The sequence below is a fragment of the Mus caroli genome, chromosome 5, assembly GCF_900094665.2.
Source record: "Mus caroli chromosome 5, CAROLI_EIJ_v1.1, whole genome shotgun sequence".
Taxonomy (NCBI): Eukaryota; Metazoa; Chordata; class Mammalia; order Rodentia; family Muridae; genus Mus; species Mus caroli.
In genome coordinates this window covers 134,870,493-134,883,996 of record NC_034574.1, presented here as the reverse complement: position 1 = coordinate 134,883,996, position 13,504 = coordinate 134,870,493, and the positions used below count along the sequence as shown (strand labels likewise).

Here is a 13,504-nt window from a genome sequence, read left to right as displayed (position 1 = left end):
GCAGGGGCTCTACCACTGAGCCACGCCCCCAGCCCCTCACTGGGGGATTCTAGGCAGGGGCTCTACCACTGAGCCACGCCCCCAGCTCCTCACTGGGGGATTCTAAGCAGGGGCTCTGCCACTGAGCCATGCCCCCAGCCCCTCACTGGGAGATTCTAAGCAGGGGCTCTACCACTGAGCCACATTTGAGACAGTGTGTCATGAAGTCGTCCAGGGTGGCCTTCAACTCTCTGTAGTCCAGCTGGTCCTTGAACTTGCACACCTGCTTCAGCCTCCTGAGTGGCTTAGGAGTAGCACTTGCTTCACCAGGCTCAGCCTTCCAGGCTTTCTGAGGTTGATACCTTCCACAGGGAGTTGAGATAAACTGTCAGCTCAGTGAGCAGCAAGGGCCCCACTAGGTTATCATTGTTGGGACCACTGTGTCCCTGGAGAAGAAGGGTTTCTGAGATGCAACTATGACCCTCCCCTCCTGTCCCCGGCTGTAACCCATCCCACAGCCTACTGGCTCAAAAGGACCCTGTTGGTATCTGAAGATGATCACTGAAACAACAAGACTAGCCTGAGCCACACTTAGGCTAACCTGTACTATGTGAGTTAGATCAGTAAGAGTCTTTCTCAGAACCACACAAGAACCATTTGGCCTGGGTCTTGTTTCTTCTAGTCCACCTCTGATGGGCTTATATAGTTGATACCGGATCAGGTCTTGGTCTTTGTCATACAGCGAGGCTCAGCTGGAATGACTGAGCAACACAGGGATGCTCAGCTGGAGGAAAGGGAGGTTCTGGGTCAACTTGCAGGCCTGTTCAGGTGTGTGTGTGTTTGTGTGTGCACGTGCTTATGCATGTATGTTTGCGTGTGTGTATAGGTAAGTAGGGCTCTAATGTGTCCTGTGTTTAGATAGCTGTTGATCTCTGCGTGCCTCACTGGCTGAGCTTCCACTCGTGTGAGTCAGGCAGCCACAATCGGAGTAAGCTGTGAGGTTTGAGTGGGGAGGTCATGATCACCTCCATCTTGCAGGGCTATTCATGGGCCTCATGGCTTAGTTGCTGCTGTCTACAGGCAACTCTGTAGTTCCACTGGCTGGGCTGTGTGCTCTGGTCACTGACATGCTGGAAGACTGAGCCTGGGATCAACCATGACAGACACCTAGGTGGATGTAGGGATGGGCCAGGTCTGTGAATGGTCCAAACCCAGGGCTACAGAGTGAGTCTGAGGCTAGCCTGGGGTACAGAGTAAGTTTTGAGTCTAGCCTGGGATACCTAGTAAATTTTGACTCAGAACAAAAGCAAAAGCAAGGATGTGGGCATCTGGATAACTTGTCCTTGAACTGTGTGCTGAGGCCTGGCTGTCCTTGACCTACAGAGCCAATAAGGGGCCATGGAGTCACTATCCTGTCCTCCCATCTTTGTTCCCAGTACAGATGAAGGAGCCAGACCCTATCTATACATGGAGAGGCGATGGCAGTGACAGAACACCTTGTTACTTATGAAAAGAGGTGAAAATAGGTGCAACTGAAGTGACTCCACCAGCTGTCGCACACCCCTGGCTGTGTGGCTAGCGCCTGGCACTTAGACTCCAACACAGGCTATCGGGAACACACGTTTCCTACTTCTTTCCCTGCCTCACTCATGCTTTAGAATGCTGCACATGCACTGGATTGCCTGGGTTCAAGTCATACACCCCTCCATCAGTCTAGAAGGTCAGGGCTGGAGTAAATGAATGGAGGGCTCTCGGGGCCCTCGAGATGGCCTGATAGATAAAGGCATTTGCTGCCAAGCCTGTGACCTCCTGGAAGCTGCTTTCTGATTTTCATAGGCACGCCGTGCCACAAGGGTGTGCATGGACGTGCATATGTGTATTTTAAAACAAAGTTAAAATGTAATTTTGAAAAGATGGGCTTTAATAAGCTCTGTATGTGTGTGTGTGTGTCCGTCCATGTGTGGTGGGGAGGCTATCATGTATGTACACAAGTATTCATGTGTGTGTGTAGGAGCCACAACAATATTGGGTATATTTCCTCTGGTGTTGCCCATCATGACTTTGATATAGTACCTCCTACAGGTACTGAGGCTCTCTGAGTAGGCTAGGCTGGTTGGCTATAGTATGCTAGGGATCCTGTCTCTGCCCCCTCCCAGTGCTGGGATTATAAATAAGTGTCACCACACCCATGTTTTTATGTGAATGCTAGGGACTGAACTCAGATCCTCATGCTTGCAAGGCAAGTACTTTACTGACTGAGCTGTCTCTCCAGCCTCCTAAACTCAGTTTCTTTGCAAAATGTACACATGGGCACAGATGCCGGGATGCCAGGTGGCTGGGGAGTAGAGCTGTGCAGGGTACACAGTAAGTGCTCAATAAACACTGCCCATCATTCAGATGATGCCTGATGGGGTCATGTCTACAGGGATCGAATATGACAGAACACATTGTTGTATAAGATGACCAAGTACTCCTAGCTCTGGCAATGCAGGAAAACTAGAGACCTGGGGTCAGCTGGCTGGGAGGAAAAGCTGTTGGAACTTTGCAGAAAGCCAGGTGGAGGGTGGGGCATACAGAGAGAGGGAATCCCCAAAAGACTGCAAGTTCCCAATGGCATAGATCCCACTAAGGAATGACAATCTCTGGGACAGTCTTTGGAGGGCAGTCATTAGAGTTAGGTAAGGGCAGTATGTGCCGCAGTGTTCTTGGAGATTCAGGAAGTCATTAACACAGGACATAGAACACAGGATGCAGGGAAGTCAGTTGCTTGTTTGTGAATGAATGAGATACTAAAGCTAGCTTTGATTATGAAGGGCACACAGGTCAAGGAGAGCCATGATCCCGACAGTCACTTCTTAATTGAATGGCTCCAACTGTTTGCTGGGTGTGCGTGCGAGTTGGGAAGGAACCCTCCTGAACAGATAGGAAGGTCTTCAGGAAGTCTCCCATCCCTCTCTGCTGAGCATGCAAGAACAATGGGCGTGTCTACTGGAAATCTGTCCTCGGATTTTGAAGGTAGCCCCACACAAGCCACTTGTTGCTCACACTGGAAAGAGAGCCACCCAGCAGGACCGCAGCAGTCACTGTCCACCACCTGTCCAGTGCCATTTTGGACTCTTAGAGCCCGGTCTACAGACCACCTCCTCCGCCATGCACGAAGCTCATCGGTAGGCCCAGAAACCCTTGGCTTTTTCTTTCTCTCGCTTTCCCAGCTCTGATTTGGGATGCAGCTCAGAACTGCCAGTGCAAAAGCCTAAGGCCATAGTTTGTGGTGAGCATTCTGTCTTTCTTAGAGCATCATAAAGCAATGGCAAACCTTCTTGTCAAAAGCATCGGAGATTCGGTGTAATAAAATCGAGGGCTTGAATGTTCCCTTTCAAACTGACTTCCCACTCCATGTGACTGCTTTCCAAAGGAAACTCTTGACCATGGCTTTAAATGGAGAGCCATTATTATCCGGCTAGCTGCTTCTGTATTGTTTCCTCCTAGATATTAACTCTGTGTTTTGCTATGTATCTGTGTATATGACCAGGAGAGGTGAGATTTGAACCTGGCTGGACCTGTCTCTGAGTACACAATAGGGTGAGGAAGAAAGGCCACAGAGCCCTCAGTGGACACAGGAACATGTGGATAAAAGATGCAACCACAGACAGAACTCAAATAACACCCAGAGGCAGGGCTGACAACCAGGTACCTGGTATTTGACTAGGTCTTTTGAGGCCACATCGTTAATCTGCCACTTCCTGCTGACCTCCAAGCCCCCTAGGAAGAATACTAGTCGGAATCACCACTGCTCTCTCCTGCCAGTTCCTGTAGGGTCCCTGGATCAGCTTTCCCGAAGCACCCCATCCTGTGACCCATCTATTACTGATCTGCAAGCATGTTCTTGTGGGAACAACGACCTACTTTTTAACCCATGGTTTTCAGGCCATGGTGTTTACCAGCCAGCTCTAGAGTCTCTCACTTTCTACTGGGAACCCACCAGTTCATCTAGTCCTTTGGTCAGCAAGCCCCAGGCCTGACTCTAGCTCGCCAGCACTAGGACTGAGCAGCACCACAGCTAGGGTGTTTTCGTGGGTCCTAGGGTTTTCATTTGGGCTCTCATGCTTGCACTTCAAGTACTAGCAGCTGAGCCATCTCCCCAGTCCCTCCATCCCACCTTCTCAGCTTCTTGCAAGCTCGACTAAGCAGCTCCGTCTCTGTGGCTCCTGCAGTAGAGCCCACTATGCCACGCCCCCACCTTACCTTGCACTGGTGCTAAGGGCTCATACACCACTCGATAGCCCTGTAGGATGCCGTTGGCAGCTGACGGCTCGCCCCAGGATACGTTGAGCGTGGTAGAAGTTATTTCTGAGAATGCCAAGAAGCTGGGGGGCCCTGGAGCTGGGAAAGTAGAGCACAGGTGTGCAGAGTGAAGACCAGCCCATTATGGATTGCCCACCCAGGACCGTACCACCCAACAGGACAGGTGGAGCTCAGCGTTATCCACACTGCAGCAGTGTAACCGGTGCCAGAGAGACGGGACACACTGAGCAGCTGCCAGCTTCTTGGGATCCACAAGAAGCATGGCCCCTCCCAGAAGACCACGGAGGATGCTGGAGCTGAGCCACAGCTGTGAGCTGGAAGACCAGAATGAATTGCATATGTGAACAGAAGATAAAGTGCCGGCAGCAGCTCCATCTCCAGAGGCTTTGGGGATGCTGGGCCCTGCTTTTAGGGAAAGAGGAAGCACCGTGGTGCATGGGTTGGCTCTCACCTCCCCTTCTTTTCCCACACCACTCCTCCTCTCCCCAATCTTTCCCCATTTTTCCTCTCTCTTCCCCTTTTTCTCCTTTTGATACTTCACCTTTCCTCCTCCCCTCCCCATTTCATCTGTCTTCCCTTCCCCTCTCCTTTCTCTTTCTAACCCTTCTCAACCATGGAGGTGGGGATGGGGGGATGGGGCGGTGCTGTGGGCAGTAGTGGTGAGTGGGAGTGAGTGTGGGTGGGTTGGGGTGGGTGGGTGTGACAGTGGTGTTGTGTGATTGGCAGTGGTGGTGACTGCTGTCACACTGATTCTTCAACTCAGAATTCCCCTGATACCCTGGGTTCACAGAGACCAGTCAGGTGGAGACAGGGAGAAACCTGACCAACTCCTCAAGGCTGTTGGCATGTACAGAAGCCTGGGGTGCAGTCATATGGGGCTTGTTCACTCATCAGGGTTGTGCAGGAGAGAGTGTGTAGGGCTACCCTTACAGACATCCCACTAGGCTTCCAGTCTCCTCTGAGTGCCTAACTGCAGCCATGTCCAGTCTCCCCTTGCTACATTCCAAATGCCCTGATTTACCAGGCCCTGGTTCCCCAAAATGGCCCAGCCATTGCTCTCTTCCCTACAAATCTACTGACATCCATACAGCTCCAGTCCCTAACTGCAAAACAGGAGGACTGGGCTGTCTGGGCACCCAACACAGCAGCAAGGGGACAGTCATGACTCTGCTCATAGATAAGTACCAGGACGTAACACTAAGAGCCCTGACCAGGGCTCAGCCATAGAATGTTATAGAGTGCTAGGCCCTGTGATTTTGCCCAGCAGGCTCTAAGGCCCCACTCTTCCACCTTAGATTTCCTGTTTTCCTTTCCTTTCCTTTTCTCCAAGATAGGGTCTCTTTGTGTAGCCCTGGCTGTCCTGGAACTCCCCTGTAGACCAGGCTGGCCTCAAACTCAGAGATCCACTTGTTTCTCTCTGCCTCCCAAGTGCAGATTAAATCTGGGATTAAAGAATATGCCACCACCACACCTAGCTAACTTCCTGGTTCTTAACATAGGACCTTTGCTGCCATTTTCTGGCAATATCGCTGCTCTTTTGGGCTGAGTGGAGAGGGGTCTACTGCAGATAGAGGGTGTGCCCTGTGTGTGGATGGCTCTTAGCAGGGCCATCCTGTCAGCACAGTGTGGTTTAGGTGGGAAATGTCCTCCACAGGCTCAAGTGTTTGGACTCTCAATGCCAGAGATGGCGCTGTTCAGGAAGGCTGTAGAACCTTTAGAAGGTGGAGGGACCAAGTCACTGCAGTCAGGCCTTGAGGCTGTCTAGCTTGGCCCTACTTTGTGTTCACCGTGTTTCCTGACTGCAGATTCAAAGTGACCAGGGCCTCAACTTCATGCCCCTGCCACCGTGTGTCACCCTGATAATAGAATGTTTTCCTTGGAACCATGAGCCTAAACACTCCCTCCCTGTCATCCGAAGCCGCTTTTGCTGGGATAGTTTTTATCATAGCAAGAGGAGAAGTAAATAAATCCTGTAAGAGGGAGGCAGATGGCTGAGTGGCAGCTGCTGAGCTATTTATTCCAGGCATGGTCTAGGGAACGTGACTGGGAACAGAGAAAGCCTGGGCCTGGCTGGGGGTCAGGGCCTCGGTCTAGAGTTGGGGACTGGGCCCTAGCCTCCATGCACACATAGGACAGCTCTAAGAGAGAACACCAAAAGGAACTCTGGGTCAGAAAGAAGACCTAGCTACAGGCTTACAAGAAAATACACTGTGTCAAGACAACCTTAATACCACACAGGCCCTGGGAGCAATAGGAAGTCACCCCTTTACTCCTCCAAACTTCAAGTTCTTTCCCTCTTTCTTCCCCCTCTCTTTTTCCTTCATTCCTTTTTTATTTTTTCCAGTGTCTCATGTAAGTCAGGTTGGCTTGGTTCTTAATATCTTGCTAAGGATGACTTTGAACTTAGTATCCTCCTATCTCCCAGGTGCTTAGATTAAACACAAGCACCGCAATGCGCCAGACTCTGAGTACTGGGTTAGAACCCAGGGCCTAGAGTAAGGACTCTCCTGAATGAGCTATACCACTTGGTGCTATGACAGAACAGGCAGGATGACCTACCTGCCTGATGTGTGCGTCCTTGGCACGGGTCGCTCTTGGGCCCATCACCAGCAGCATTGAAGGCTGAGATGCTGACCAGGTACTTTGTGTGGCTGGTGAGATCCTTGATCTTCACCACAGGCTCGGGGAGGAAGAGAACCTTCATTTTCTCTGTTTCATTGCGACTGTCTGCCTCCCAGTAGTAAACCTGTTGGGCAGAGCACAGGGTAGGCTGAACTACATCAAGCTTAGTGTGGAGAGAATGGACCTTGGGGATCAGGCTTATGTGGTAAATGATGCCCGGGGTTCTGCCCTGTGATCCAGACATTAAGTACCATCCATGTATGGATAGGCCAAGCCCCAAAGTTCACTCCACATCCCCACACTTTGTTCAAAGCCAACATCTACGTGTTCCGTCAATGTAGCAATGTAGTAAAAAACACCAAAAACAACAGGAAGGCAATGGGACAATGGACAACATCCAATGTTTAAAAACAGAAAGCCATGTCTGAGGGTGCATGTTTCGAACCCCAGCTGTGGGGAGGTGGAGGCAGGTAGATCCTTGGGGCTCAGTGTAGCTTACAGGCCAGCAAGACAGTCTGTCTTGACACACAGGTTGGGAGGAGGCTAAAGAGATGGTTCAGCAATGAACAGATCCCAGCGCCCATATCTGGGAGCTCGCAGCTGCTCCAGGAGTCCTGATGCCCTCTTCTGGCTCCCATGGGTACCAGTGCCGATGTGTATATATCCAGACACAATTTAAGAATAAATTTTTAAAAGGTGGAGGGAACCTGAGAAACAAGACCTGGATTGTGCTCTGACTCCAAAACATAAGCACACACACACATATAGGATGTGCACACATACACAAACACACGCACACACACACACACACACACACACACACACACACACACCAGGAAAGAGTCCTAAGCTGAGACTGTGGGGAAAGCACCTCGTTCCCTCGCCTTAAGTAGCATTTCTTCTCACCTAGCTTTGATATGCTTACAGGTAGATCTGAAGTCCAAGCATAAAGGTTTGAGGGATTAACAGAACCAGACTGCTAAACAGCTGTCTGGCAACCACAGCCCCCAGCCTGTGCCAGCTGGGCTGCCCAAAGACAATACTGGCTGGAAGGTACCCCTCGGCTCTGTGCACATGAGCCTGTGCCAGGCCCCAAGAGCAGTGTGCCTTCTGTAAGAGCTGTGCAGGAGGCAGCGGGGGCATCCAGCCTCATGGGTCACCCCTGTGCTGGAGCCTGTCCATGAAGAGAGCATGCAGATTTCCACCCACAGGCCCCGGCTGCATGCCTGATGGCCGAGCTTACTGTGGGAAAGCCTCCGCTCAGACAGGCCACGCTAACTTGTGATCAATATCCAAGTTCAATGCCTTTATCATTAGGGAAATGAGAAAACATATTTTTTGGATGTGCATAAATAATGCCTTGCCTTAGAGCTCGAGGGGCTCTCTGTGACCTCATTCGTCTTTGTAAGAGCGCTGCCGGCGGGGAGGTATTCATTTTCATAATACACCTACCAAAATCACTCTGAAATGGACATTTAATTGGGCCAATATTCATCAGGGCAGGATGGCCTGAGATTGGGATAACTGATCAGGTAGGACTCATGGAGGCCAGACAAGGAAATTACTTCTGGAGGGATGGAGACACCAGACGGATGTCTCCAGGCAGGCTAGGCAATGCTGGGAGTTCCTTAGTGCCCTTAGTAGGGGAGGGTGCAGAGAAGAGGGTAGCAGGGGGGACGCCTGCCTACAGGAGCTGTTTCCCTCAATGCTGGCTGGCAAGGTGAGTGGTCTTCCTTTCTTTCCATCTCTAGATCATTTGGATAAAGGATAATCTATGGCTTTGTCGTGAGCTGGTCTCAACATGAGGTTCCCAGAAGTCACACCATGTGGGGACTTGATACAAATGTAGTTCCCAGGGCTTAGGACATGGCACAGATATGCAGGTCTAAGAACCTGAGTTAAAAATATGTTTTATTTTTATTTTATTTTATTTTTTTGCTTGAGTTTCCAGTGCCGGGGAGATAGAGGCAGGAGGATCCCTGGGGCTTGGTGGCCAGCCCGACTAATCAAAGAGGTGAGGTTCTGGCCAAGAAGAAACCTTGTCTCTGCCCACCCCCACCTCCCCAAAAGAAAAAAAATGTTGACTGCTTAAGGACTGAAGAGCAGCGTAGTCAAAGTGATCTTCTGGGCACCCACACATAGACACACACTGCTCACACACATAGCCTCCACTCACTATATATAACACACACCCCCACACACATACCCAATCCACACCTACATACCACACACATACACACACACACCCCGCACATACCCAATCCACACCTACACACACCACATACACATACACATATACATACCACACACACACAATCATACACATACCCAATCTACACCTACACACACCACATACACATACACACATATACATACCATACATACACCATATCCCACACTCCCCCTAAACATACCACACACACATGCCAAACACACACCGTACACACATAGTACACATAGCACACATACCATACACTCCACATACCACACACACACATACATATCCCCACCTATGCACATATACACACATACCACACACACACCATACCCCACACTCCCCCAAACATACCACACACACATGCCAAACACACACCATACACATATCACACATACACACACCATACACACATACCACACACAGCACACATACCACACACACCACATACATTGTTCACTCCACACACACACACACCCTACATACCACACACACACAGCACACATACCACACCACCACATATATTGTTCACTCCACACCACACACACACACACACACACACACACACACACACACATCCTACATACCACACTCACACACAGATACCAGACACACACAACACACATACACACACACAACCCACATACCACACATACACATACCACACACATAATACACACATATACCACATACCCCAACCCCACCTCCACATACAAGTTCTCTGGTTCTACCCCATACCTATGGAAATGAGAGTCCCTCCATGTGCAGGAGATAGTATTGGGACTTGTAACCAGCCTTTGTGAGGACATCCCTCCTTTATTACTATCAGCAAATGCCCCAGAAGAGGTCAGGTTCCTCAGTGGACCTTTGGAGGAACCAAGCATTCCCTGGTGTTTTGTGGTTGGGCACACAGCAGCCCACGTTCTGTGTGGCTTTTCTCTGAGCAGCTTTTGTCTCGGGTGCTGGTCCCAGACACTGGGGCCTGCTTCCGTGCTGAGTGTACGCTGCTGGGGACACAGCCGGTGTGCAGCCAAAGCCTTCGGGGCCCTGGGCACACAGTGAGCAGGAAGAAGAGCCCAGCCACGCATGAGAACTTGCCTTGTAACCCTGGATGTTCCCATTCTGGCTCTCTGGGGGCGGTGGGTCCCATGTGACCTCCAGCTGGCTGGCCGTGAGTGGGGTCACCTGGACATTCTGTGGGGCCATCGCTGGAGCTGAGGACAGAGAGAAACAGGAGAGTAACTGGGGTGGCCTCCTGTAAACTGGCTGAGACCCACAAACCCATGTCTTCCAGGCTCACATGGGACATAGTTCTGTGATGGAGAGTGTGGGAAACTAAATACCCTGGACACCACCAAAGTTTGGGGGCCTCAGGTGTAACACATTCCAAGCCTTGGGTGGTGTCCCATGCAATTCTTAGTCCCCTTAGGCCAAGGAAGGCTACAAGAAGAAGAACCTCTCAGAAGAACCTTCTTATACATGTGCAGAACAAACTGCACAGAGTTATAAAGAACACTGGTTCTGCTGAGATACAGTTAGCCAGTGTTGAAAGACAGACACTATCCAGAAACCACATGGCACAAGCTGCAAGATCAAACAGTGAGAACACAGTATACATGTGTGTAGTAAGTATATCTTCATGTGTATGCACATGTGTGCGCACATCTGTACATAGGCTTGTGTATGTATATATGTTTGTATGTGTGCAGGTATGTGTGGAGGTCAGAGGTCAATGTTGGTGTCTTCATTGATCACTCTCCACCTATGGATGTGTGTGTGTATGTGTGTGTGTGTACCTGTTAGAAGTCTACTTCAGGTGTTCGCTATGATCTCATGCTCCACTTATTTTTTGAGGCAAGGTCTCTCATTGAATCTGGAACTAAGTGATTGATGGACTAGCCAGCCAATGAGCTCTCAGAAATCCACCTGTCTCCTCTCACCTCCACCTCTGGGAAAATGGAAGCTTTCATATAGGTGCTGGGATCCAAAGTCAGCTCCTCAAGCACTCTCTCTCTCTCTCTCTCTCTCTCTGTGTGTGTGTGTGTGTGTGTGTGTGTGTGTAGCAAGTAGCTTAGTGGCTGAGTCACCTCCCCAGACCCTGCTGGCTATCTTTTGACTAGAGTCTGTCTAGAGGCCATCAATGGAGGCCATAGAGCCATCACTGCCTAAGGAGATTTTTTCTGGCATGGGCTCTTTTGGAGAGATAAGGCAACCTCATGAGCAGTAGGTCACCCCTTGCTCGCAGCTCCCTCCCCTGCTTCCTGCTCTCTCCCCCCACCCATGCAGAATAAAATAGTAATTAACACCCGCTCAGCCTGACACGACTATTTATTTTGTTCTAACTGTGTGCTTCTGTATTATCGCTGCCCACCCTGCCGCTAATGGAAATGTTAATAGCCCACACCAGGTTGTTGTGACAGATGCTGGGCCTCATTATCAGAAATTCTTATTTACCGCTCCATTAAACAACAGAATCACACAAAAAAACAATTCAATCAAAACTAACTGGAGGAATTTTAACAGCCGCATTAATAATCCAAAACATAAATAAAGTTAATGTCTTCTGCATGTTTGCCGTCGGCAACTGGATCACAAAATTACTGTTGTACAATTAAAATCATGAAAGGCGGAATTGAGCATGGCCGTTATTCTGGTAGGCTGGTGCACACAGCCCTCCTCGATCCTCCTAGGGCTGGCTTTCCATTGCCTGGCAAAGCCAGGACAGCCCTGGCCGTGAGAGTCCATCTGTAGCAGGTGGTGAGTGAGCCATACACAGGGTGATCGCTAAGGCTCAGAGTCTCCGTTGCCTCTTGGTTGGGTGGAAAGAAACTAAATGAAGCTCCCAGATGAGATATGCCTACATCACCTGTACTACAGCCTGTTTTTGTTTTTTTGTTTTTTTATGCCACAAAGATATTACAGGTAACAGGATATGGTTGGCACATGTTGGGAGGAAATAGATGAAAACAGGGTACTACAATCTAGAATTTAATACATTTTTGTTTTCTTTATTTTTATTTTTTACAATTTTTATTTATTTATTTATTTTTGGCTCTTGTGAGCTTCAGGGCTTCCAGCCTGCCTGGAGAATTTAACATGCTGCTCTCCCGAATGTAAGCATCGCCCAATGAAAGTGTGTGCAGCTTGGAAGCTGGTAAATTGATAGGCTAGCCTTTGTCTGTTCTCCTATCTAGATATTCATGCTGTAAGATGCACATAAATATTAGCCTGTATGTATGTGTAGTGTGTGTCTATGTTTATGTGTGTGTGTGCACGGATATGTGGGTGTGCCTGCACATACGTGTGTAGAAGTCAGAGGTCAGGTCTCTGTCAGTTTCCCTCCACCTTATTTTTTGAGACTGGGTCTCTGTGGGCATTTGAAGGAAAATGGCCCCCAGAGGCTCACAGGGAGTGGCGCTACTAGGAGGTGTAGCCTTGCTGGAGGAAGTATGTCACTGGGGGCAGGCTTTGAGGTCTCAGATGCTCAAGTCAGGCCAGTGGCTCACAATCTCTCTCCCTGCTGTTTGCTGATTCAGATGTCAAACCTTCAGCTCCTTCTCCAGCACCATGTCTGCCTGCAGGCTGCCATGCTTCCTGGCACAATGACAAGGGACTGAACATCTGAAACTGTAAGCCAGCCCCAATTACATGTTTTCTTTTATTAGAGTTGCCATGGTCATGGTGTCTCTTCACAGCAATAGAAACCCTAAGACAGTGTCTCACTGACCCAGGAGCTAACTGGCTGGGTAGTTCAGCAGGGATCTCAAGGGATGCTTAGCCCCTCTCCTGCTGAGGTTGCCAATATGCCTTAGTGCACCGACTTGTATGTGGCTGCTGGGGACAGAACGCAGGCCTTCTTGCTTTCATGGCAGGCGTTTGAACTGACTGAGCCATCTCCCCAGCCCCTGGCATATATTTTAATGCATGAAATTGTTTTCTTAAAGCATTTTGACCAGCAGTTTTCTACGGCATCTGCTGATATAATGCCTATAAGCAGCATTACGTGTAGAACAGGAAGGCCATGGCCATGGTTGAGATTGGCTCTGCATGTCTACAGAGTAGTGACAACACCAGCATCGAATGGCAGAATCGCTCCCTCACCCTTGCCTTGATGCTACGTGGCCTCAGAGACATATCTCCTCAAGTTATTGATAAGGAAACCCTAGGAACTTCCGGGGCACTCTGCAACTGACAGGCATAGTAAAACTCTGGAAGTTTCTAGAAATTTCTGGCTTTCTTGCTGACTGCATTGGGAATCTCTGAAAGAGAGTTTCCTGGCTGGGCAGTGGTGGCGCACACCTTTAATCCCAGCACTTGGGAGGCAGAGGCAGGTGGATTTCTGAGTTCAAGGCCAGCCTGGTCTACAGAGTGAGTTCCAGGACA

At 49.7% G+C, this 13,504-nt stretch overlaps 1 protein-coding gene across 1 annotated transcript in view; it reads right to left on the bottom strand.

Annotated features, from left to right (window-relative positions):
- Positions 1 to 13,504, bottom strand: part of Sdk1 (sidekick cell adhesion molecule 1) — a 713,594-nt gene that overhangs the window by 46,420 nt on the left and 653,670 nt on the right. Inside the window, exons 36-38 of the mRNA XM_029477307.1 lie at positions 10,220 to 10,335; positions 6,844 to 7,030; positions 4,225 to 4,362 (exon numbers count right to left, since the gene is read on the bottom strand). Coding sequence (XP_029333167.1) covers positions 4,225 to 4,362; positions 6,844 to 7,030; positions 10,220 to 10,335 — 441 coding nt within the window. The remainder of the gene's footprint in view (positions 1 to 4,224; positions 4,363 to 6,843; positions 7,031 to 10,219; positions 10,336 to 13,504) is intronic.